The 27,270-nt window shown below is 41.8% G+C and overlaps 1 protein-coding gene across 5 annotated transcripts in view; it reads left to right on the top strand.

Annotated features, from left to right (window-relative positions):
- RNF144B (ring finger protein 144B) overlaps positions 1–27,270 on the top strand; it is a 66,541-nt gene that overhangs the window by 28,818 nt on the left and 10,453 nt on the right. For all 5 annotated transcript variants that reach the window (XM_058177888.1, XM_058177885.1, XM_058177884.1 and 2 more), the window contains one exon: positions 14,024–14,128. In XM_058177888.1, coding sequence (XP_058033871.1) covers positions 14,024–14,128 — 105 coding nt within the window. The remainder of the gene's footprint in view (positions 1–14,023; positions 14,129–27,270) is intronic.

The raw sequence follows: 27,270 nt of genomic DNA, 5'->3' as shown, positions 1-27,270 counted from the left end.
TAAGGTATTAATGTGGATCAAGTTGCTCTTTATTAATTTTATTAATATTAATTTTACAATAATATTTTTTGTATAAAATTGTCTAGAGTAGTAAAAAAAAGGGCTAAATATTGCACTACTTGTTTTAAAGCAAACACATGCACATTAAGGAATGCAGAATTACAAATCCTTCAAGTCTTAATAACAGCCTTCTAGTAATCTTATTTGCCAAGAATAGTAGATTGTACCAACTGAAGTTCAGTGACATAGACTTCATATTTCACAAAATGTTTGTGGCTTACACTCTTACAACATTTATGTGAACTCTTAACAAGTTCCTTTGGGGTGAGTTTGATAATGCATACTTTATTTTGAAACCTGACTATTATTTCAGCATTTTGTTCATGTAAATTCAAGAGAAGACCTTGGGTGTTGTCTCAGTGTCTTTCAGCCTTAACAGCTCTTCTTACAAAATCTAATCTTAAAATTAAGTTGATAATATCTATAGATCATTAATTGTATTTTTATAAGTTTAATTTCAAGGGAAGTCTTTTCATTACAATCATAGAATGTAGAGGTTAGGATTACTTTTATTGTAACATCTATAGTATCAGAATGATGGAAGTCTGAAGATGCATTCCCCTCCCTCATTCTATTTTTCTGTGCACTAGGGAAGGGTCTGTTTGAGATGTTTATTGAAGCTAATTTTTTGGTCTAAATTAAAGCCCCTCCTAATACGATTGTTGTAGTTCATCTTCCTGTCCTTTAAGGTCATTCCATAGGTTATCTATACCTAGTGATATACTATATCAGACATTGATAAACACAAGATAGAGTAGTAGTTGTAATAATATGTCTCCTGAGAACTGGCAGGTAAACTCATAGGTGTATGACTTTCCTGGTATTCTTAAAAAAAGAATCAGTCTGAACCAGTTGTGGCCCTAATTTTTCTAATATACCACATAATAGAGATCTGGACCCTGTATTTGCTTGAGGCTGGAAATATTAAGCAATTTACCTGTGTAGCATGTAACTGCCAAATAACTGTTAAGATACAGATAATCAGGGGTGGAGAATAGGTAGCGGAAATTTTGAGTAGTTTGGAGAACCGGAAAATACCATCTCTGGCTAGCCCCAGAGTGGGGTGGGAATGGAGATTTTGCAATATCCTTCCCCCAGGAATGGGGAGAGAATGGGGATTTTGCAGTATCCTTCCCCTGTCATGCCCAAGCCATACCCACCAAGCCATGCCCACAGAACCGGTAGTAAAAACATTTGAATTTCACCACTGCAGATAATCCTTGAGTTACGATCACAACTGAGCCCAAAATTTATGTTACTAAGCAAGACAGTTGTTAAGTAGGTTTTGCCCCATTTTAGATCCTTTCTTGCCACAATTGGCTGTGGATTCAGCTAATTACCTCCTCTTCGCCCTTTCCCCCTTGGTATATTTTCCACCTGGACCTTATGTTGCTATCTGCTTGCCTACGGTCCGGACTTTTGGACCAAATGGACCAGGCTGGGAGTAAGGCATAGGAATTGGTGTGCTCCTCCTGCAGTGGTCTCCCTTCCTTCCTCCCCCTGGACTCTGGATTCCAGATTCTGTGCTGGCGTCTGGACTCTGGGGTTTGAGGGAGGGTTTGACGATCAGGACTGCCAGCTTAGGGTTGTAAGACCTGTAGTACCTGGTTGAGGACTATTCCCGGAGAGGTGGCATGCGTCAAAGAAGAACCTTTGGGTTTTTTTAAAGAGGTTTTTTAAGGGGGGGAGGGTAGTGACGGGTGTTGGGGGGAACCCGTCGGGGGGTATGTCCAGTCCCAGCGCGCGCTCATGGCATTACTTTAGCGGGTCCGAAGATGGGGGGGAGGGGAATGGGCAAAGCAGAGAGTGTTATTCCATCTGTACGGTAAGTGGGAGAGGCAGATATAGCGGAGGCAAGGGGCCGTATCGTCCTTTGGGAGCACGTGTTCGATGTCTAAATGCGATCACGTGCTCCGGCCCCTCAGTCCTTACTCGTTCCCCGGATGGTCAGGACCCTCAGAGCTTGGGCCTTCGGCTGATGTTGTGCAATGCCCGGTCCGTGGTTAATAAGGCTCCCCTGATTTGTGATCTGATTCAGAGGGAGTCTGTGGACTTTATGGGCATTACGGAGACCTGGTTGGGCACAGAGGGGGGTGTGCCCCTGGTCGAACTGTGCCCTCTGGGTTTCCGTGCATTCCATCAGCCAAGGGCCCAAGGTAGGGGTGGGGGGGTGGCGGTTGTGATTAAAGAGAGTCTGGAGCCAAGGGAGTCCACTGTACCTCAGATAGCTGGTTGTGAATCTCTCCTGTGAAGTGGGGCCATCGGAATCAAATGGGTCTGTTGATCACGTACCTGGCTCCTTGCTACGTGACTACAGCCCTACCTGAGCTACTAGAGATGCTTGCTGGGGTGGCGGTTGAGATTCCCAGACTTTTGGTCCTGGGGGATTTCAACTTGCCATCGGCCGGCTTGTCGTCGACGGTGGTTCAGGAGTTCCAGGCCTCCATGACGGCCTTGGACTTGATTCAAGTAACTGATGGCCCTACACACATTGGGGGAGGCGCACTAGACCTGGTTTTTATCTCTGGTCAGTGGGTTAATGATCTGGAATTAGGAGATATAGTGATGGAACCGGTGTCATGGTCAGAACATTTTCTTCTTCGCCTAGACTTTCAGACCGTCGCCCACCACCGCAGGGAGACGGAGCCGATGCGTTGGTTCCGTCCCAGGCGCCTGATGGACCCGGAGAGGTTCCGGACGGAGCTTGGGCCGTTCCCTGAGGATCTTGCCCACGGCACGACTGAAGAACTAGTTGCGGCCTGGGAACGGGCCGCGGCTGGGGCTTTGGACCGTGTCGTGCCTTTGCGGCCTCTGACCCGGCGTAGATCTCAATTGGCTCCCTGGTTCTCCGAGGAGCTGAGAGAGATGAAACGCCGGAGAAGACGCCTAGAGAGCACTTGGAGGTCTAGCCGTTCTGAGGCTGATTGGACACTAGTGAGGTCTTTTACTAAGACCTACCTAGTGGCAATGAGGGAGGCGAAACGTTCGTAGGTTTCCACTCTCATTGCATCGGCAGATAACTGCCCGGCCGCCTTGTTTCGGGTGACCCGTTCCCTCCATCAGGGGGGACGGGATGACCCTTTACAAGGACGAGCCGAGGAATTTAACGGTTATCTATACGATAAAATCATTCAGCTTCGGGATAGTTTGGACCAAAATTGCGATGATCCAACCGAGATGACGGAGACGCGTCTTGTAGAGGTTATTTGGGATGAGTTTGATTCTGTGGCTCTCGAGGACGTGGACAGGTTGCTGGGGAGCTTGCATGCAACTACATGTTTACTGGACCCGTGTCCTTCCTGGTTAGTGCTGGCTACCCAGGAAGTGACACGAGGCTGGCTCCAGGGGATTATAAATGCTTCTTTGTTGGAAGGGGTTTTCCCCGCCGCCTTGAAAGAGGCGGTGGTGAGACCCCTCCTCAAGAAGCCTTCCCTGGACCCAGCTATTTTAGGGAATTATCGTCCAGTCTCCAACCTTCGCTTTGTGGCGAAGGTTGTAGAGAGTGTGGTTGCATGGCAGCTTCCCCGGTACCTGGATGAAGCTGTCTATCTAGACCCGTTACAGTCCGGCTTCCGACCCGGTTATAGCACAGAGACGGCTTTGGTCGCGTTGGTTGATGACCTCTGGAGGGCCAGGGATAGGGGTTGCTCCTCTGCCTTGGTCCTGTTAGATCTCTCGGCGGCTTTTGATACCATCGACCATGGTATCCTGCTGCGCCGGTTGGAGGGATTGGGAGTGGGGGGCACCGTATATCGGTGGTTCTCCTCCTATCTCTCTGACCGGTCGCAGACGGTGTTGACAGGAAGGCAGAGGTCGTCCGCGAGACACCTTACTTGTGGGGTGCCTCAGGGGTCGATTCTCTCGCCTCTCCTGTTCAACATCTATATGAAGCCGCTGGGGGAGGTCATCAGTGGTTTCGGGGTGAGTTATCATCTGTACGCTGATGATACTCAGCTGTACTTTTCCACCCCGGACCACCCCAACGAAGCTGTCGAAGTGCTGTCCCGGTGTTTGGAAGCCGTACGGGTCTGGATGGGGAGAAACAGACTCAAGCTCAATCCCTCCAAGACGGAGTGGCTGTGGATGCCGGCACCCCGGTACAGTCAGCTGCACCCACAGCTGACTGTTGGGGGCGAGTTATTGGCCCCAAAGGAGGTGGTACGCAACTTGGGCGTCCTCCTGGATGGACGGCTGTCCTTTGATGAACACCTGGCGGCCGTCTCCAGGAGGGCCTTTTACCAAGTTCGCTTGGTTCGCCAGTTGCGTCCCTTCCTTGACCGGGATGCCTTATGCACGGTCACTCACGCTCTGGTTACGTCTCGGTTGGATTATTGCAATGCTCTCTACATGGGGCTGCCATTGAGGTGCACCCAGAGACTGCAGTTAGTCCAGAACGCGGCTGCGCGAGTAGTAATGGGAGCCACTCGTGGCTCCCATGTAACACCGCTACTACGCAGTTTGCACTGGCTTCCTGTGGTCTTTCGGGTGCGCTTCAAGATTTTGGTTACCACCTTTAAAGCGCTCCATGGCTTGGGACCCGGGTACTTACGAGACTGCCTGCTGTTACCTAATGCCTCCCACTGACCCGTACGCTCCCACAGAGAGGGTCTTCTCAGGGTGCCGTCCGCCAAACAATGTCGGCTGGCGGCCCCCAGGAGTAGGGCCTTCTCTGTTGGAGCCCCGACGCTCTGGAATGAACTTCCCCCTGGTTTACGCCAAGTACCTGATCTTCTGACCTTTCGCCATGAGCTGAAAACACATCTATTTATCCAAGCGGGACTGGCATAATAGTGTTATTAATTTTAAATTGGGTTTTTATTGCCTTAGGGTTTTTAAATTTTTTTAAATTTTAATATTGGCCTTTTGTAATTTGCTCAGTTTTAAATTTTGGTTTTAAATTGTATGTATATCAACTTTTTATCTTTGGCTGTATACCGCCCTGAGTCCTTCGGGAGAAGGGCGGTATAAAAAAAAATTTTAATAAATAAAAATAAATAAATTGTTAAGTGAATCACTGCAATTGCTACATTAGTAACATGGTCCTTAAGTGAATCCGGCTTCCCCATTGATTTTGCTTGTCAGAAGGTCACAAAAGGTTGATCACATGACCTCGGGAGTCGGGACACTGCAACCATCATAAATATGAATCAGTTGCCAAGCATCTGAATTTTGATCAGACGACTACCATCTGAATTACAGGCAGAAAGGTACTATCTTCTGAATTACAGGAAGCATATAGAGAATTATTATCCTCACATCTGACTTATGGCGTTTTGATAGTTATCTGGATGGCTTCTGTGCATCTTGATTAAATAGGCTTTTGGTCTGATTCTAAAAATTACCGCCCTTAACAGGGTTAAAGTTAGTTATTTGAATTTTCAGTGCTACATTTTGGGATGGCTTGTAGACAAACACATATGTATATTTTATTTGCTATAAATCAGAGATACTAACAATTTGTAGAGAGTATCTCCCTGCAGGGATGTCGAATTCTATACATTCTGCATTGGAATGAGAAGTTCATCCACACTAAGACTAGTTCTATTATAATATTTTAAATTAAAATAAAATATTAAATTAAAATAAAAGTTTGTCTTTATTAAGTGACCTTTGTCACTTCCCTACTTTTGTGTGATCAGCTGAATTTAACTAACGAGAATGTGGCTTCCACAAAAAGTTAGTGTAACATTATAAACCTACTTTATCTTGTATACTGTATAGTACAATACAGATTGGTATCCAGTTTTGAATATGTCTCTTGAGAACTGGCAGGTAAACTCATCTGTTACTTCCTTTCTTTGTTTTAGGTTAAATTCTTTTGCAGAAATAGAGCTATGCAGCAACATGTGGTTTCAGTTGTTTATCCTGTTTCTCAATGCCCTATTCTTGAGACCTACGCAGAGAAGAAGAATGTGAACTAAGGATGAATGGATTTATATGGAATTTGCTTGTGTGCCTCTAGAAATGGTATTAGGAGAGACCTATTCAGGTTACATACACATTTCGCTGAATTCCTATTTCGTCCCTTTGAACTAAGCTCTGTCATTTAAAATGCTTGTATTCATTTCTCATCTAACAGCAAACACTTTTTGAAATGGCAGTTCAATTTCTGTATGGTCGGATAACTGACAGTTGATCTCAGAAAGCTAAGCAGGATTAGACTTGGTTAGTACATGGATGGAAGAGGACCCAGAACTTCTAGGACTGGAGGCTAGCCTGGAAAATTGAAAAAAAGCATGTCGGAAAATGTCAATAGCAAACATTTATCTATTGTTCTTAAGAAAATGGCTTGGTAGTATCCATGACATCAGAAGATGATGGAGTTGATTTGACAGATACCTTAATTTTTTGTGTTTTATTACTAAAATTGTTGACAGAGCCAGGAAACATGCTACTCGGCAGAATAGCAGGCCAAGTGTAATGGATTGTGTGCATCACACACTAATTGACAAGCAGTACATGAGCCTGCTTTAACAGGAGATTGATTATGGGAATCACACTGAGAATCATTTTAAAGCTATATAACTCCCTTGATAGACTTACATCAGGATCCTAATCAGTGGTGAAATTCAATTTTTTTTACTACCGGTTCTGTGGGCGTGACTTGGTGGGCATGGTGTGGCTTGGTGGGCGTGGCTTGGTGGGCGTGGCAGGGGAAGGATACTGCAAAATCTCCATTCCCACCCCACTCTGGGGCCAGCCAGAGGTGGCATTTGCTGGTTCTCCGAACTACTCAAAATTTCCACTACTGGTTCTCCAGAACCTGTCAGAACCTGCTGGATTTCACCCCTGATCCTAATGCCAATCGCAAGTGTACCTGTTACAGTGGTTAGGCTCCAGATCTTTATATGTATAGTATTTTATTTAAAAATAAAACAACAAAGCATCTTTCAAATTTAGCCAGATTATTAAAATGTGTTACTTCTGTTTCACACTGGAATAAGAGAGCTTGGTGTTTTATCGCTATTGCTGTATCAAGAGCAAATAGCATGACTGCTGAAACTCAATGGGGTTGGTGGTTGTGATTATTTGGATGCAGTTTCTCTGCAAAGACAGTTCTAAAGCAACGTGCCAAGACAGATTTGAGAAAGATACAAAATAATTGCAGTGGAAAATATAGCAAAGAGGCTGTGAGGTCGAATTAGTGGATATATACATCTTGATTTAAATAAATGGGACTTTTCTAGTTTTCAGAGGTTGATAAATTAAGGCTGCTTTCCTATGAGTTTATCTAGCAGTAAGCACCATAGCTAGAAGGTCTGACTTATATGTATGTTTTTATTAAAATGTTTTAAGCTTAATATATCATATGGGGAAATGAAGTAGAAGTGTGCTTGAACTGCGTATGTAACCGGATTCTGTTGAAACTTGTAAGTTACTAGTAAAAATCTGTAAATGAATATTATAAGCTGCTACAATTTACCGAAGTACAAATAACCAAATATAGCTGTTGTATAGCCTTATTTTATAAATAGTAATTGCAAATAGCAGTTTTTATTTGTCTTAGCTGCGACCTTCATCCAAGGACGCAAACTGAGAAAGCAGTTATCATTAAAAAGCTCATGGCAAAAATCCTACCAGACTAGTCCTTTTGTTAGGAAAATTACTATGTAAAGGGTCAGTGGCCGGGAAAATATTTTTATGAGGGAGCTAAACTTTCCTTATTACAGTCAGGGTTCAGCATCATGCTATACCATGATTGGCTGTAATCATAAGGCACACTAGGCCAAAGCCCAGAAAACTTACGTTGAGGCTTAGACTGCTTGGATAATAAATTTACATGAGAAATAAAATCTCTATTTCCATTTGCTACTAAAATATAGATAATAATAATAATAATAATAATAATAATAATAATAATAATAATAATAATAATAATAATAATAATAATAATAATTAGTTATTAATTTAATAATAATTTATTAAATGTATATGCTGCCAGATCCTCTGTGACTGGGCTCTTTACAATTTGTTAAAATATTTAAAAGCAACTTTCTTACTATTAACTATTTTATCATTAATATAACATATAGAGACAGAACAATAATTTGCAAATAGATTTACTACCGGTAACACTTTACCGGTAGTACTTTAAAAAAATGGAGGGGGTGTCTGTTTTGCAAGGGCTGGGAATTAATATTGTAGGGATGGGTTAATCATTATTCAGTTAGAGGGGACAACGTGTATATGGGTTGGGTTTTTTAAATGCACTTTTTTAATGTCTTAAATGTTTTATGTATTTTTTGTTTCTTTTCGGGGTTTTAAGAGTTTCATATTTTAACTTACTTTTGCATAAAATAAAAACTTTGAAGGAAAAAACATATTTAAAAGCAAGTAATATTATAACAGAAACAAGAACACAAAACCAAGGAACAAAGATGGCAGAGAAAGCAAACCTCGACGTATGCGTGTTTGAGGAATCTCATTCCAAGAGCACGCATGCTGCCACATGGAAGATGTGCTTCTTGAGATACGATACATGGCATTGTTTGGAACCCAGAGTGTGTCAACCTTGCCAGATTGAACCCGCTAGGCAGATGTTATGGGAGACAGGTGATCTCTGAAGTAATACAATCCAATGCCACATAAGGCTTTATAGGTAAATGTCTGTAGAGATTCTCAATCATCAATTGAGCATCCATTGACTGATGCTCAATCAATCAACACCTGTTTCAAAGGTGCTTTTTCAAAAGCCAACTGGACTCTCTTTTCTTTGAGGAAGAAGAAAATGTTTTGTTTCTCATCTCAGAAGCTTATCAGTTCTGTTGATCCATCAGAACCAGGGTTGGGGGTTTGCAGGGGTTCAGGAGAACCTCTAGCTAAGATTTTGTGCAGTTTGGATAACCCCCAAATCCCATTCCTGGCTGCCCATTCCTGGCTGGGCCCACCCACTCCTCCCCTCCCCTCCCCTCCCTCCCCTCCCCTCCCTCCCCTGAGATTCATTGGAGAGAAAACAATCCAAGAAAGAAAAAATACCTCTTGGTTATTTTTTTAAAAATCCAAAATTGTGAGTAAAATGTCACTATCTGAGGGAATATCTTCATCTTCTTAGTAGAGTCAGACTTATTTTGTCCAGTGGTGTGATATTTTTCATAAATGATATCAAAGATCTAGCCAGCAAATCAAAAGCTCACTTATTTGTTAGTTGGCTTCATTAACAACTCTGTACTTTAATTATAAAAGAAATTACAGTTCTAAGTGAACAAACTGTTGTGCAATGAAATTTAAGATTTTATATACATTTAGGTGATTGTCACAGTACTGTTAAAATCAGTAAAAATCACCCTGTAAAAAGTAAAAGGACTGTTTTGCAATGAAGTCTGGAGAGGTTGTACAGGAAGTCATTGACTTAAGACCACAATTGAGCCTTTAAACGAGACAGTTGTTAAGTGAATTTTGCCCCATTTTATGACCTTTCTTGCTACAGGTGTTAAGGAAATCACTGTACTTGTTAAGTTGGTAACATGGTTGTTAAGTGAATCTGGCCTCCCCATTGATTTGCTTGTCAGAGGATCACAGAAGGTAATCGCATGATCCTGGAACACTGCAACTGTCATAAATATGAACCAGTTGCCAAGCAACTGAATTTTGATCACATGACCAGTGGTTGTAACTTTGAAAAACAGTCATAAGTCACTTTTTTCAGTGCTGCCGTAACTCCGAATGGTCACTAAATGAATGGTTGTAAGCTGAGGACAATCTGTATGACCCTCAACTGATTACATGGGTAGCCTCTTACCCCAAATAAATGAGGTATGTTTGTTTATAGAGGCATATAGTCCTATGTTTTGTATAAGCTTCCTTTACCTTCCATACTAACATTTGCCATATTGCTACAGCATTTTTTCCCCCTTTTTCCATTTACTTTCTGAAAATGTGTAAGAGTTGAAGTAAATCAGTTGGAAGCCTTTTAAAATGTTGCATCATAGGGATGTAACGGGTTGAAATGGCGACCTGAACAAGCCAGATCTTTGTTTTTGAATGCCCAGGAAGATTATCTAAAAGTGGCCTTGATGGATTTGAGGTGAGAGGAAGTACAAAATGCCTTCTTAAGCCATTAGTTAGCACTACGAGGTCTGAACGTGTTGCCTAATGGGTTGAGCTTCATATTGAGTGCAAATAAATCCCTAAAAGTTTTAGAAATGTACATTTTGAGCAGACGCTTGGCAGCAAGTGGTACATTTAAATCTTTCCTTATTGTCATCAGCTGCAAGTTATTTGTCCTTCTCCCTTCACTTGTCCCACCAATGTCAATTTCTTTATAAACATGGACAAAGCACTCAGAACTCTTCAGGAGTGGGGGCCAGAGGTGGGTTTCAGCAGGTTCTGACCAGTTCTGGAGAACTAGTAGTGGAAATTTTGAGTAGTTCGGAGAACTGGTAAATACCATCTCTGACTAGCCTCACCCCCATCTATTCTCTGCTTCCCGAGTCCCAGCTGATCAGGAGGAAATGGGGATTTTGCAGTATCCTTCCCCTGCCATATCCACCAAGCCACACCCACAGAACCAGCAGTAAAAAAATTTGAATCCCACTGCTGGTGGTGGGTGGGGAAAGCACAGGTAAATATTGAACAGACCAACATGGAAAGGGTGAAGTCAACTCAAAACTATGTGGAATGACCACTGGACACTAGGCAGAGGGAAAGATAGAGAACTCTTTCTATGTGAGGGACAGAGCAGAACCTTCCTTCATACATTATACCTTTGTTTGACTGCAATGCAATGCCTAGTTTTCTATATGGAATAGAACAGAACAGAACAGAACAACAGAACAGAACAGAAATCTTTATTGGCCAAGTGTGATTGGACACACAAGGAATATGGCTGACTTACTAATTAAACGCAAGGCTGAATTAAACATGACTTCCCCCTTCTCTCCCATTCCTTCACTCCGATAGGGAGGGTGTCAAAGAGCAACTTTATCAGGCTACCTTCTAGTTAATGGATGTTTTCTGATGGCCACTAATACTGTAACAGAATAGAATAGAATAGAATAGAATTTTATTGGCCAAGTGTGATTGGACACACAAGGAATTTGTCTTGGTGCATATGCTCTCAGTGTACATAAAAGAAAAGATACGTTCATCAAGGTACAACATTTACAACACAATTGATGATAATATATCAATATAAATCATAAGGATTGCCAGCAACAAGTTATAGTCATACAGTCATAAGTGGAAAGAGATTGGTGATGGGAACTATGAAACGATTAATGAATAGGCAACAAGCCACCAAACCCTTGGCAACCCTGACTTGTTTTCAAAGTGCCCTCTTGCACAGAACAGTTGCCTGCCTCTCGCCTAGACTATTTCTGATCAGGATGGGCTGCCAAGAGATATTGATTATTTAGTATTTAGCTAGAGATGATGTTTAAATTTCCTATGAAATTCTGGAAATGTGGACAATCCCTGAAGTGTACCTTTTACTCCAGAAGATTAAAATCCTAGTTTGCAAGTAGCACTTCTGTGGGAGAATATAATGCATAGGTAAAGATAAAGGTTCCCCTCACATATATGTTGTAGTCGTTCCTGACTCTAGGGGGCGGTTCTCATCTCCGTTTCAAAGCCAAAGAGCCAGTGCTGTCCAAAGATGTCTCCATGGTCATGTGGCCGGCATGACTAAATGCCAAAGGTGCATGGAACGCTATTACATTCCCACCAAAGGTCGCCCCCTATTTTTCTACTTGCATTTTTTACGCACTTTCGAACTGCTAGGTTGGCAGAAGCTGGGACAAGTAACAGGAGCTCACTCCATTACTAGGAATTTGAACCGCTGAACTGCTGACCTTTTGATCGACAAGCTCAGTGTCTTAGCCACTGAGTCACCGTATAGAAGTCTTAAATGGTAGCTTTTGTGATACTTGATGAAGCAGCTTATAGTGAGGTTATAAGATCAGAACACCTTATGTGAGGGAGATCGGCAGTTCTTACATATGATAAAATAAGAAAGTAACATTTCATAATACCAGCTATTATAGGGCTTTATGTAATACAAAATACTTAACATTGAATATATACTTAATACTATGGATTAGGTGTAATTCCCACAAAATAGAGGCGGATTTGTGGGATATCAATTTCCCAGTTCACGTTTCCCAGTTCATCTTAAAATTCAACCTACTTTATAACTCTGAAAGTCATAATTATATTGCAAGAGAGTGTTTAAATGCTCACCATAAAAGCTTTAAAAAAATCAGAATTCAGTTCGTTTACTTATGGGAATTCAGAATCCTTATTCAGTGAACTTATCTAACTTTAATTGAAAATTGCAAGCATGGCACTTCCTTGACATGAATATATTAACAAATTAGTATTAACGTATGTGAATCTTTTTTAAAGTGAAATTATCGAAAGGGTAAATAAAACATGAGAAATGCTTCCCAATCTTGGCAATTTAACCAAGATTAATTAAGATAAAAAAATATCTACAGACCTCTTAAATCCTTGACATAAATTGTTTCAACTTCTACCCTTAAAAAGACGCTATAGGGCACTGCACACCAAAACAACTAGACCCAAGGACAGTTTCCCCCCAAATGCCATCACTCTGCTTAACGGCTAATTCCCACAACAGTCAAATACTTTACTAAGACTGTATTACTATTATTTTTCTCTTCTTCACTAGTATCTATCTCTTTCCTCTTATTAATATAACCATGTCCTTGTATCTTTCAATTAGATTGTTTTTATTTGTTTCCTGATACAATTTGATAGCTTATTAGTAACCTTGACTATCACTAAGTGTTGTCTCTTTTTATTTTTGATGAATGTATTTTATTCTCCTTATGTACACTGAGAGCATATGCATCAAAGACAAATTCCTTGTGTGTCTAATCACACTTGGCCAATAAAGAATTCTATTCTAAATTCCATTCTAATGCTGAGTGAAGTCCACATGTCTTAAAGTTGCCAAGACTGGGAACCCCTGTGTAGATCTTCATCTTTAATTTCATGCATGTGCTTCAGAGTTACTGTATTACTGAATAATGTTTGTATACTGCTAAGTATTTCCATGCATTAATTTATGCAAATTATATCCACCCCATTAAAAGAAAAATACCAGAAATGAAAACTAGGAAGGTATTTCTTGCCCTGGGCCACCTGAATCTCCAGGGTTATGTTCCACAGAGCAGGCCCAGCAACAGGTGAATTCTGGTAGCTGGCTGGGGAATTGTGGGCATTGAAGTCCGTAAGTCTTAAAGTTGCCAAATTTGAGAGCCCTGATCTAGACTATGCAAAGCCCTAAATAACTAATCTATGCCTAGATTAATATGTGTAATTGAATTGAAAGTCTCATTTCCTCTCCTCATGTAATGTTATTAGGGTAGTCTAGAGCTCCCACCCAATCTCAACAACATAAGGTAGTTGCTTTCTGATATTTCAGTTTGTCAGCTATACAGTACTTATCTATTAGCTATAGTTTGACTATATGAACTTGTATATCCATTAGATGGCAACCAATAGATACAAAGTAATTTTGTCCTCCTCTAAACTCTAACTCTTTGCCCTATTAATCCAAAAGTCTACCAATCCTCCCATAGTAACAGAGAGAGAATCCTTGACTTATGACTATTTGATTAATAGTCAAAATTACAATGGTGCTGAAAAAGGTGAGTTAGCTCCAATAGCTAGTGGAGGTGCCTGATGCCATTTTATGGTTTATAACTTTAGAACATAGGACATAGAATAACAGAGTTGGAAGGGACTTTGGAGGTCATCTAGTCCAACTCTCTGCACGAGCAGGAGAGTCTATACCATTTCAGACAGGTGGCTGTTCAATCTCTTCTTGAAATTCCAGTGGTAGCAAGCCATTCCAGAGGTTGATTGTTTTCACAATTAGGAAATTTCTCCTCAGTTCTAGGTTGCTTCTCTCCTTGATTAGTTTCCATCCATTGGAATATAATGCTTACATATTATAATTTACATATGATTTGTAACTTATATATTTCTTCTTCCTTAGTGTCTAAAACAATACATGCAACTGGCCATCCGTGAAGGGTGTGGTTCTCCCATCACTTGTCCAGACATGCTCTGCTTAGACCATGGGATGCTGCAAGAAACAGAGGTATTTATATTTAGTTCCTCTCTCATTGCCTTTTAATTTTTTGTCATTCATTTACATAATGAATATATTAGATTGTTTTCCCCTTAATTACTCTAATGACTACTTGGCAGGAAGCCCACTTCACAGGAGAAACTAGAAACAAGCAGATGGTTTTTCACTTGTTTTCCCTTTCCTGGGGAATGTTTACTTGGCATCCAGACAATCTCAGAATTGCTTGCTTGCTACAAGAACATTCTCAATTTGAATGTCCCTAGTTCTTTGTTAGCAATAGATTCTGGAAGATGTACTATTTAGATTTAGATTTGTAAAACACAAATGATAGAAATGTTGCATGTCGCTTGAGAAGCAGAATATTTTTTGGGTGGGATGGTAAAAATGGTGCTTGTATATACGTACTTGGAAGGGTATCCATGAACCCCAATTGCAGTTCATTGAATGTCTGAATTGTTATGTATACCCAACTATGCAGTTCTTTAATAAAAGCTCAGGATAGAAAAAAACAATCACATGGCCAATTTCTATTAAATCTCTTCGTGGAACATTCATGTCATGCTTCTTATCATACCCCATGTCATTATGCGAATTACTTGTATGTTGCCATTCCAAAGAGAGTTTTCTCAGGATAGCTGACCAGATGGTAAAATTTGCCAATTTTAAATTAAGATGATATATAATAGGATTAAAAATGTGCAAGGATTATCAGTTGGTTAAAAGGTTAGGAGCAGTCTAGACATTAAATGTTAATATAATTCATTAAAAGGTTTGATAAAATAATGGAACATGAGATATCCTCCCTTGGAAAGTGTTGCAATGAAATGTGTGGATAACTTTGGGGGACGAAGGGAAGAAATGCCTAGGATTCGTGGTCAGAGGAAGAAACTTAGGAAAGACTTAGCCTAATTGATCAGGTGAATAAAAGTGCTGGAAGGAAGTTTATACCTTCAGACTCACATGATTCTGTTAATGTAGCTTTACAATAAAAGTAGATTTAGCTCACTTAGTCATTTTTTTAAATCTGGTTTATCCAGGAAGGCTGACATCCATCTTGCAAGTCTGAATATAAAAAAATTTCACGGCTACTTTTAACCGCCTGATCAAACAGTTTTCTTGACATACAAGATGGAGTTTTTTTTTAAAAAAGTGCTGTAAAGTGCTAAATCCAGCCCAAAATTATACAAATAAAAGATCTCCACATTTACATAGAATTTGCATGATTTTCAAGTTGAATTTTTAAGGGGTACATTGCACATACTCACCTTGAATTGTAGAGTTAGCAAATCTGTTAAGGGATAAAGTTGCTTTGTCTTCTTAGATCAAAGTTTTTAGATCATTATTTACATAGACCTGAAATAATAAGCTTTCGACATTTTGAATGTAGAGAAAATGCAGTGCTAAAGTATGCATGAAAATCATAGAAGAGTGTTCCAAGATTATTGTTGGTAAAACTCCTGAAATCTAAGCTTCATTTCAGTTAGCCAGGCAAGAGGGCACTTGAGGGTATACATCTAATGGGCCATTAATGTTTTCTTTAGTATGCAACCCTAAATATTGAATGAATAAACAATGAGGAATATATTTAATGGATCATGCATGATGGGAAGCACTGAAGTTTGTTATGGTTTTGTTCCTTATGTATTTGTGATCTTCACTGATATATTATAGTGACGAGTAATTATTCCAATGAGAATAGATGCTCTTAAAAGCAGCAAATGCTGGGCCAAAACTTTAGTAAAAAGCTTTTACCTCTCTTAATGAATAAACAGTATGGGTATGTTACTGTTCGCTACTATAGATTACTTCATATGCCCCTCTGATTATATTTCTAAATTTTATCTATTCTGAAGATCAGCTTTATCTGTTGTCCACCAAACATGTTGCATTGATGGCCTTGATGGCCTTCGTACTTGGTCGGAAATACTGTATGTTATTTGTTAAACAGGTTTATATATTACATCAACATCAAAGCTGACACCAGCCAGAGCATAGACCAACTCAAATAATGCAAGATCAGAACACATGGAGAGATCTGGCTCATATAATTTCCAAGATGGATATATCATCATGATCATGTATTAGCTAAATAGCTACCTATCTTGAGAGAGAGAGAGAGAGAGAGAGAGAGAGAGAGAGAGAGAGAGAGAGAGAGAGAGAGAGATGTGTTACACATTATAACATATGGCATGGGCAGCACACTGGGGAAGGAGCAGTGATGAAATCCAAATTTTTTTACTACTGGTTCTGTGCGTATGGCTTGGTGGGTGTGGTGTGGCTTGGTGGGCTTGGCAGGGGAAGGAAATCTCCATTTCAACCCCACTCCAGGAGAAGGATACTTCAAAATCTCCATTCCCATCCTACTCTGAGGCCAGCCAGAAGTGGTATTTGCTGGTTCTCCAAACTACTCAAAATTTCTGCTACCGGTTCTCCGAACTGCTCAAAATTTCTGCTACCGGTTCTCCAGAACCTGCTGGATTTCACCCCTGGGAAGGGGTGCAGAAAGGCAAGGACGCCCACTCTTGTCCCGATACTTTTGAAATAAAATTATCAAGATCTGAAAAGGGCTTGTTAGAATAATTAGCAGGACATTCAAGATAATTTCTTGTCAGGATCCTCAGTTATACCTCATTTCAGATTTTTATGCTAAGAACCCGAAGATCTCCAAGGAACCTATCATATAAAGATATTTGGAGTGGATACATACATTGTACCCGGATCTCTTCCCAAATTTAATTCCACTTGCCTAGAGATTTTGACCTATCTTTAAAAGATTGCCTCAAACTGTTCTCTTTTTTAATATTCAGGGGCTTGTCACCTAGAACTTATCCCACCATGGATGTCTTTGTATGCTGATACATGTAGTTATATGTTTATGTTATTTGGTCTCTAGATTAATAAGGTGCAAGCTTATAAGTGCACTGAAATTCAGTAGTATTTCTTGGCTTAGATGGTAAAACCAATTCTTACTTTAAAACATTTAGATTAAAACAGCCTAGAGATCAACAGAAAGAGGCCCAGTCTGCTGACTTGCATTAGAACTAAGAAGAATGAGAGCTCTATGAAAGGTTTAGTGGAAAGTTCCCCTTGATTGTATCCAATTTGTATGGTTATTTCATGCTTATACTTATATATACTGTTGTGTTTGACAAAATAAATAAATAAATAAAAATAAAATAAAAAAGAGTTATTTTTGCATATGGGAATGTACTATGATAGCTCTATGACTGAGCGAATATAAACCATTTTAACTTACTTTCTAGGTAACTCCAGAAAGAATAGTCCAAGACAGTAAATGACTAGGAATGATGGAAGTGGTTAAACTAGTTGTAGATTCTAATCCAGTTGTATGGTTATTATTCTTACCGTCCTTTAATGATAACTTTTTTGAAAATTCATGTCTGCATATTCCACTTCTTGTTGTTAGTTGCGAAGTTGTGTCCGATCCATCGCGACCCCATGGACAACATTCCTCCAGGCCTTCCTGTCCTCTACCATCCTCTGGAGTACATTTAAACTCATGCCTACTGCTTTAGTGACTCCATCCAGCCACCTCATTCTCTGTCGTCCCCTTCTTCTTTTGCCCTCAATCTTTCCCAGCATTAGGCTCTTCTCCAGTGAGTCCTTCCTTCTCATTAGGTGTCCAAAGTATTTGAGCTTCATCTTCAGGATCTGGCCTTCTAAAGAGCAGTCAGGGTTGATCTCCTCTAGGACTGACTTGGCCTTGCAGTCCAAGGGACTCACAGAAGTCTTCTCCAGCACCACTAAACAGGCATTATTTAGTGCCCAAATGATAAATACAAATTGCTATGGAAAAGTATGCAGTGCAACTTTATGGTGTGGGTCTTAAAACCCTAGATTTCCACTTGATAATCTAAGCTTTTAAAATTCCTTCTTGACTGAAGTAATTTGTTGGCTGCAGAGACCTACAGGAAGTTCTAATATATGCACTCTGTTATGTATTAACGTTTGTACCTTTAAATATTTGAGCGGGGAATCAGCACGTTGCTGATTGGACGAAGCCTCCAGCAGAACTGTATAAAAGGAGAGGTTTTTCCCCCAGCCTGTTGCTGGGTTCACCCTGTATTAAAGAGCTGTTGTCACTACCCTGGTCTCCAGCCTCGTTACTTCCAGAACCTAACATTGGCGACGAGGATGGGATATCGAGGCTGAGGAGAACCAGAACCGAGCTGAAGCACGATAGACCCGAACCCAGCAAATCCAGGGCAGAAAGGGCGAGATGGCCAGTTACACTCCACCCGCACCGTTCGACCCGGCTAAGGAGAAATGGGGAACGTATATGACCCGTTTCGAAAGTTTCCTAGAAGCCAACGAACTGCACGGAGTTCCAGACAACCGAAAAAGGGCTTATTTCTTAAGCCACTGCGGTCCGGAGGTCATCGACATCGCGGAAGCCCTGGCAGAGCCAACGCCGTTGCAGTCGGTGTCATGGCCAACTACAGACTTTGCTAAGGAACCACGCACCAACGCCGTCCAAATACGTGCGGCGGTTTGAATTCGGAGGCGAAGGCAGATGGAGGCGAGTCTATCGGTGACTACATGGCGCCCTGAGAAGAGCGTCCAAGGACTGCGGATACCGTGACCTAGATGAGGTGCTCCTCGAGCAACTCATCCGAGTCAAAGACATCCGCTTACGGCGACGGCTGCTAGCAAAGAGCAACCTAACGCTGGCCAGCGCTCTGGGCGAAGCCAGAGCACATGAAATGTCATCCCAAGCGGCAGAGACGCTGCAGAAGCCGGTTCCACAAAAGGCGGCGCGAAGGCAACCCGGTGCACCAGGAGGAGGTTCAGACCGAATCCGGCGGTGAAGATGAGGAAGGGTCTGCCGCACGCGACAAAGGGGACCGAGGCGAATCACGGAAGCTGCGGGGTCAACACCAGCGCCAACGCTGCAAATTTAAAGATGCGACATGTCGGCGGTGTGGGAAGAAAGGGCACCTAGCTCAAGTTTGTCGAGCGGCCCAACCTTCCCGAAAATTCAAATCGGCCAATCAGAGCGCGGAATCGGCAAGGCGACCCGCGATTGGCTCAAACAAAAAAGGCGCGGATTCCAACCAAACAACTGTGGTCATAGGCCGCGCCTCGACCAAAGTGGAGAAGAAGATCTTCACCAGGCCAAAAATAGAGGGAGTGCGGTGCCGGCTTGAAGTAGACACGGGGTCAGCGATCACCATCATGTCCTGGGACACTTTGGCGAAGTCGCTGCCGTCCGTCGCGAAGCGCCACCTGCAAGCACAACGACTACGAGTCCACGACTACCAGGGGAATCGCATCCCTGTTCGAGGGACCACCTCCGTCCGAGTCGAGTACGGCCCTCACAAGAAGACCCTGCCCATCACGATCATCGAAGGAACTCTGCCCAGCCTGTTGGGACTAGACTGGTTTCGTGCCCTGGGCATGGGAGTGACTGGCATCTACAGAAGTGACTACAACTTGAAAGACATTCTCTTTAACGAGTTCGAAGATGTCTTCAAGGACTGCCTGGGCAAGTACAAGGGGACCCCTATTTCCTTCAACTTAGACCCCCAGTAAGCCAATTAGGCTTAAGGCGAGGAGAGTTCCTTTTGCCCTAAAACCAAAAATCGATAAGGAGCTGGACAAGCTTATAAATCAGGGGATTTTGGTGCCAGTCGATCACGCAAAGTGGGAGACACCAATCGTCACCCCAATAAAGTCGGACGGGTCAATTAGAATTTGCGCTGACTACAAGGCGACACTTAACAAAGCCTTACAGAAAAGCGCTTACCCGGTTCCCGTGGTGCAACACTTACTGCACTCTTTGGGGCAAGGGCGAGTCTTTGCGAAATTAGACTTGGCCCAAGCCTACCAGCAACTGCCCGTAGACGCCCGCTGGCGAAGCCCAAACGATTGTAACGCACAGGGGGGCATTCAAGTGCACCCGATTGCAATTTGGGGTCAGTGTGGCACCAGGGTTGTTCCAAAACCTAATGGAACGACTACTACAGGGGCTCCCAGGGGTAGTTCCCTACTTTGATGACGTCCTCATTTCAGGGGAGAACATGGAGGAATTGGGGGAACGCTTAAGAAAAGTTTTGGGGATTTTCCGGACAGCCGGATTAAAAGTCAAGGCAAATAAATGCCAGATTGGGGTCGAATCCGTCGATTTCTTGGGTTACCGGATAGACCAGAAAGGAATTCACCCTACTGAGAGCAAGGTTAAGGCAATTAGGAAGGCTCCAGCGCCCAAAAACAAAGCAGAGCTGCAGGCATTCCTGGGATTGGTTAATTTTTACGCGGTCTTTTTAAAGAACAAAGCGACCGTTGCAGAACCGCTGCATAAGCTCTTAGGGAAAAATACTGTTTGGTCTTGGGGAAAGTTAGAAAATAGGGCTTTTGAAGCAGTAAAGAACCTGCTCTCAAGTGATAGCCTGCTCATCAATACCACGACTCATTACCCCTAGTGCTGGTTTGCGATGCCTCCTTATGGGGTGGGGCTGTACTCAGCCATAGACTTCCAAACGGCACAGAAGCCCCTATAGCGTTCTACTCTAGAACGATGTCCTCCCCAGAGAGGAACTACAGCCAATTAGACAAAGAAGCACTAGCCATTGTGTCAGGGGTCAAAAAATTCCACGAGTATGTTTTTGGGCGGAATTTTGAAATCGTGACTGACCACAGACCGCTACTAGGGATACTGGCTGGCGACCGCCCAACGCCTGTGGCACTTTCGCCACGCTTGACCCGATGGACTATATTCTTAGCCGCTTATTCGTACAAGCTGCAGCATCGACCAGGAAAAGAAGTGGGGCATGCAGACGCGTTAAGCCGATGCCCACTACCAGGGGCGACCGAAGACCCCACGCCGGGGACGCCCATCCTACTGATTGACTCTTTGGACTCTGGCCCAGTCACATCTAAGGAAGTGACTCGGGCATCATACCGGGACATTGTGTTAAGGACTGTACTCGGTTGGGTACAGAGAGGGTGGCCCGCTGCGCCGGGCGAAAGGTTCAAAGAATTTGTTAAAAAACGAGATGAGCTCTCGGCTCAAGGGGGGTGCCTGTTGTGGGGTGATCGTGTAATAATTCCTGATAAGCTAAGGGGAAAGGTATTGGACCTCCACGAGGGTCACCCAGGATCGTAAGGATGAAGGGTTAGCTAGAAGCTATGTATGGTGGCCACTCATGGACGCAGAAATTGCTGAGAGGGTAGGGAAATGCCAAGCTTGCCAAGAGTCCAGACCTCTACCCCAACGGCCCCAGTCAGAGAATGGGAAAAGCCCCAAGGGCCCTGGTCAAGAATCCACATTGATTTTGCTGGCCCTTTCCACGCCAAACGTTCCTAGTGGTGGTGGACGCATTTTCCAAATGGTTGGAGATCATACTCATGAAGTCCACTACGGCCGAAGCAGTAATCGCAACCCTGCGCCACCTATTCGCAACTCACGGGTTGCCGGACACTCTGGTGTCCGACAATGGGCCCCAATTCACGGCAGCCCAGTTTGAAGAATACCTGGCAGAGGAAGGCATCCGACATGCCCTCTCTGCGCCTTTCCACCCTGCGTCGAATGGCCTTGCAGAGCGTTCCGTCCGGGGCGCTAAGGAGGCATTGTCCAGGCTCAAGCCAGGGGGCTGGCAAACAAAAATAGACTTTTTCCTAGCCGTCCAGCACAGAACCCCAAGCACGGCCACTGGGAAAAGCCCAGCCGAATTGCTAATGGGACGGAAACTCCGGTGCCCACTTGACCGCTTGAACCCCCATTACACACCCGAGGGTTACAAGGGGGAACTAGAAAAGACAAGGGAAATGAGCATAGGCGACTGGGTGTGGGCCCGAAACTATGGGGACGGCCCGAGTTGGTTCGCAGGACAAATAATAAAGATAACCGGCCCAAAATCGTACGTGGTAGAGCTACCAGACAACCGAGTGTGGCGGCGCCACATAGATCAGTTAAGGAAACGAATAACTGACCAAACCGAACCAAAAGAGACAGATAATGACCAATACCACTTTGAATCCACAGCTGACAATGACCCGGGGGAGGCGCAAGACTTAGCTGAGGTCCCAGAGTTCCAGCGACGCCATCAGGTCCCCGAGGGAAGCAGCAGGGAAAATTCCAAAATTAATCCAAGGCCGGATGGCCAAGAAAAAGAGTCGGCCAATAATCCGGAGCCCGATGGCCCAGAGAAAGAGCTGGGAGGAGAAAACAGCCCCTCCGACCAGCTCAAAACACCACCCAGAACTGAACCGCGCAGGTCAGAAAGAACTAGGAGACGCCCAGGTTATTTGCGTGACTACGTCGAAAAATAACATGTAAATAAATATGTAAATAGAGACAAAGTGTTTTCTGGGAGGGGAGGAGTGTTATGTATTAACGTTTGTACCTTTAAATATTTGAGCGGGGAATCAGCACGTTGCTGATTGGACGAAGCCTCCAGCAGAACTGTATAAAAGGAGAGGTTTTTCCCCCAGCCTGTTGCTGGGTTCACCCTGTATTAAAGAGCTGTTGTCACTACCCTGGTCTCCAGCCTCGTTACTTCCAGAACCTAACACACTCCAAGTATTGTAAGGAGTGAATTGGAAGTAGTCCATTTGAAGTACCTTTACAAGTCCCATTTGGTATCCTGGAGCAAGTCAGTCAATAAGAATAACTTTGTTTTGAGTGTCTTTCCAAGGCCTGCATTACCCATTAGAGCAGAAAAACACTTTCCCCTCCATATCCGTTTACCTGAAACCTGAAATAGCATTAATTGGTTACATAGGTTTTCTTGGAATAAATTCTGTTCAAAAACAACTATAATAAGCCTTTGGAACACTTCCATGGCAACTGAAGCAAGATTTGAATAGTACTTGATGCCTAAAAATAGTAACATAACTCCTATTTAGTTTGCTTATCCTGTCTTTTCATAGAACACAGCCGGGTGATTAAGGCTCCTCCTGAGCCCTGTTCATTTTCTTTTAAATTTGAGGGGAATAATAGGAATTAGAAGTTGATGGAGAATAATTGTATGGAGGGGAAATGAGACAGCAAGTGAATGATGGGTGACATTTAAAAGACAAGCCTGATTGTTTTTTCTACCTTTATTTTTGAGTACATTTTTAAAAGATTTGTTGGCAGTGCTAGGAAGGGATAAAGTGTCTTTATAATGGCTCTCTTAAGCATTTACTTTGGCACTGCCTTGGTTGAGCAGCAGGCAAAGAGGTGGCAGCTGTCAGTATAGAACAGGAAAGCTCATTCTTACATGACTAACATCTTGTTGTCTTCAACCCATCTGAATACAATTGGTTTGGCAAATTGCACTGAAAGGATAGATAGGTGGATCAGTGTGAAGCAATAGAAAAGTTAAGGTTGAACTATTCAAATAATCCAAGGAACCTGCAGAAGAAGAAAAAAAACCAGGATGAAAAATGATCTTGTTTACATATTGTAGTAAACCATAATTGGCTTTGTCATGATTTGTAGGAGACCCCTGATTGTCTTGATTCACACATTATGCTAATCCCTAAAACCAAAGTTTATAAACCACAATAACTGAGTTCACAAAAAATGCTAAGCTGACAATGTGCTGATTTATCAGGATGCCACCTGCCTTCTCCTCTAGCATCATCTCTTACAGAATGACCACTGCATATCTCTATCTCTTTTCTGAGCAACTCTATATATTGGGGGTGGGGTGGATGGGAAGAATAGGGCCATAGGTGCACATTATTTCTATTTTCCATAAAAACATATGAGGTGCATTTTTGGAAATAAAGCTGATGAAGAAGACTGGGACTTTGTAGCTTTCCGTTTGAAAATAATAGAATACAATAACAGAGTTGGAAAGGACCTTGGAGGTCTTCTAGTCCAACCCCCTGCTTAGGTAGGAAACCCTACACCACTTTAGACAAATGATTATCTAATCTCTTCTTAAAAACTTCCAGTGTTGGAGCATTCACAATTTTTACAATTTTTTTTTTAATGTAAAAAGCCAGATGGGGCAAGGAGCTCGGAAATACTGTATTTCAGGGTTCAAAAAAATATGAGACAGGGTCTTATTTTCGGGAAAATACAGTACCAAGGGAGAATATTAGCATAGCAACATATCACTTTGGAGAACCCAGCCTTACAGCAACATATGAATCCAATTATTATATTGATTAAAGTATGTAACAGTTGGCAACTATGGACAATTACTAAATACTAAAACATAAAATGAAGAGATATGCCCAATCAATAGCATAATACTTAATGGACATCTAAATTCCATGATATAAATCCAGAATGGTAGTGTAGTCCATTATATTTTATGGAGAATTGCTACAAAGCTGTCACCCAGCTGTTTGTATTTCAAGCACAAAGAAGTGCAAATCATTTAAACATCCAGTAAGGAACATTTTCTTTTCCCTTCCTTGTAGTTCCTTTGCCACATAGAACTCACTTGCACCATACCAAAGATGTGGAATGACAGTCAGGAGTGGATATTTTTTGTCATCGTTTCAGTGACACATATGAAAGTGTTGACCTAGAGATAGCAACATTAGCCACCTGTCTTTATTATAAAATAGTAAACACTTAAAAAAAACACACCCTTCATCCAGAAACCAAATCTAGCCTTGCCAATATTTCATAATGTTTCTAAAAAGAAGCCTCTCTTCAAATTACAGTTACTCCATACTTCTCGGTTGTATTGAGTAAAAACAGAAATAGTAGATACACTGCAAAAGTAATGCTTCTGTGGAAAAATCATGATAATTTATAATGGAACTCTTGATGGATGCTGAAATTGAAAGATGAAAATCTTACAGAAAACTCTCCCTTGTTGGTTGCCAGGTAGATATCATTCAGCACATTTTGCTGCCTAAAGTATACCAAATGGTATTTCAGTTCCTAAGTCAGGTTTTGAATATCTAACAGACACAACTAGGAAAAATGTCTTCATGGTCTGTAAACCAAATGCTATGGTATTGCCTAACTTGTTTTGAATATGTGTTTCCTTTTACAAGGGTTCTGTAGTTCAAAGGAAACATCAAAAAATATTTGTGAAAACAAAATATTTGACTTGAATTCATTAGGTAACAATTGTTGCCATCACAAAAGGAAACTGAAGGCAATGAAACAACTACCTCCTAATTAGAACGAATATAACCAGCTTAAAATAGTATTTCCCTGAAATTTTATTCAGTGAGCTAGATGTTCTATGAACATAAGGTCATTTTAAACAGGGAAAAAACTGGTTTTGTCAAATTTGTGTTGTGGATTTTGCAGCAAATTGGGATATTACAGTACAGGTAGGCCTCAACTTATGACCACAATTGACCCCAAAATTTATGTGGCTAAGTAAGAAATTTGTTAAGTGAGTTTTGCTCCACTTTACAACTTTTCTTGCCAAATTTGTCAAGTGAATCACTGCAGTTGTTAAATTAGTAACATGGTTGTTAAGTGAATTTGGTTTTCCCATTGTCTTCACTTGTCAGAAGGTCACAAAAGGGGATAACTTGACCCCGGGACATTGCCACCATCATAAATGTGAGTCACTGTCAAGCATCTGAATGTAAATAACGTGACTGTGGGGATGCTGCAACAGTCATAAGTGTGAATAATGGTAATTTGAATGGTCACTAAGCAAACTATTATAAATCAAGGATTACCTGTAAAAGTTTTCCATTACTTAAGCCAACAAGGGCTTTTGTGTAGCTATACTTTATACTGTAAGGAAATAGATATCTCTAGATATCTACTAGAATTAGTAGAAACTTGTTATTTGTTTCCTGCAACATATATAGGTATGATATACAATTTCTTTGAATACCTGCATGCTGTAAATATTTGTTTCCTGTAACATAGACATATATATTATCCCCTTTGTAGTTATAATACAAACATGCCACATTGACTAACTTCCTGGACTATTATTGGGGTCTGTTGTGAAATATCTGGCATTTGTCAAACTATATCAGAACCTTATCTCTCCCCCCCCACCCCTGCTCAGAATGTATCAGATTGGAGATGCTAACACTCAATCTGTGTTGAATTCCCTTCACACCAAGGGGTCAAGTGGTCAATTGTGAAAACAAAGGAAAGAGGTAATGATACTCATTAAGAGGCTCTACCAAAATTCCAGGGGATACACAAATCAAAGATGCTGGAATTGGAGGTTTATGACATTCCTAAACAATATAAAAGGGATTCACATTCCCTCTCTTGTTTGTAGTTGTTATCCTGCATGTACCTTGTATATGTTTGGAACAGCTAACCATTTAAGCTTGATCAAGATTAAATACAATGTTATTCAACCTCTGTTTAAGTTTCTTGTTTGGCATTTAGGAGCTTAAACATATTATTATTATTGGACCTTACAATACTATTTTTATTGTTTGCATGTGGGGAGAACATTGATTTGGTAAAGGCATCAGGCTAAAAAATGGGACTCTGACGTCTAGTTCTGTCTTAGCCATGGAAGTCGGCTGGGTGACCAAGGGCCACTCACTCTGTCTCAACACAACTTACCTCACAGTGTTGTTATTGTGGGGAAAATAAAAGGAAGGTGTATTGTATATGTTTGCTGCCTTGAGTTATTTGTGAAAATAATAATGGCAGGATTAAAATAGATAAATAAATAAATTTGGCCATTTCATGTTGCATACTAGGGGGTTGACATGATAGCAGTGTTCCAATATCTCAGGAGGTTCCACAACAAGAAGAGGCAATCGAGCTATTCTCCAAAGCACTTGAGGGTAGGACAAGAAGCAACGGGTGGAAACTAATCAAGGAGAGAAGCAACTTAGAACTAAGGACAATTAATCAGTGGAACAACTTGCCTCCAGCAGTTGTGAATGCTCCAACATTGGAAGTTTTTAAAAAGAGATTGGACAAACATTTGTTTGAAATGGTATAAGATTTCCTGCCTGAGCAGGGAGTTTGACTAGAAGGCTTCCAAAGTCCTTTCCAGCTTCTATTCTGTTCTGTTCTGTTCTGCTCTGCTCTGCTCTGCTCTTGCTCTATTCTATTCTATTCTATTCTATTCTATTCTATTCTATTCTATTCTATTCTATTCTATTCTATTCTATTCTATTCTATTCTATTCTATTCAATGGTGGGTTGCTACTGGTTCGCCTTGTGAGCGAATCAGTAGCGGACCAAATTGAAACCCACTACTGATTCTATTCTATTCTTACACGCATACATT

Source organism: Ahaetulla prasina, chromosome 3 (genome assembly GCF_028640845.1).
Source record: "Ahaetulla prasina isolate Xishuangbanna chromosome 3, ASM2864084v1, whole genome shotgun sequence".
Taxonomy (NCBI): domain Eukaryota; kingdom Metazoa; phylum Chordata; class Lepidosauria; order Squamata; family Colubridae; genus Ahaetulla; species Ahaetulla prasina.
Note: the sequence above shows the minus strand (reverse complement) of the source record. Positions and strands in the feature narration are given on the sequence as shown.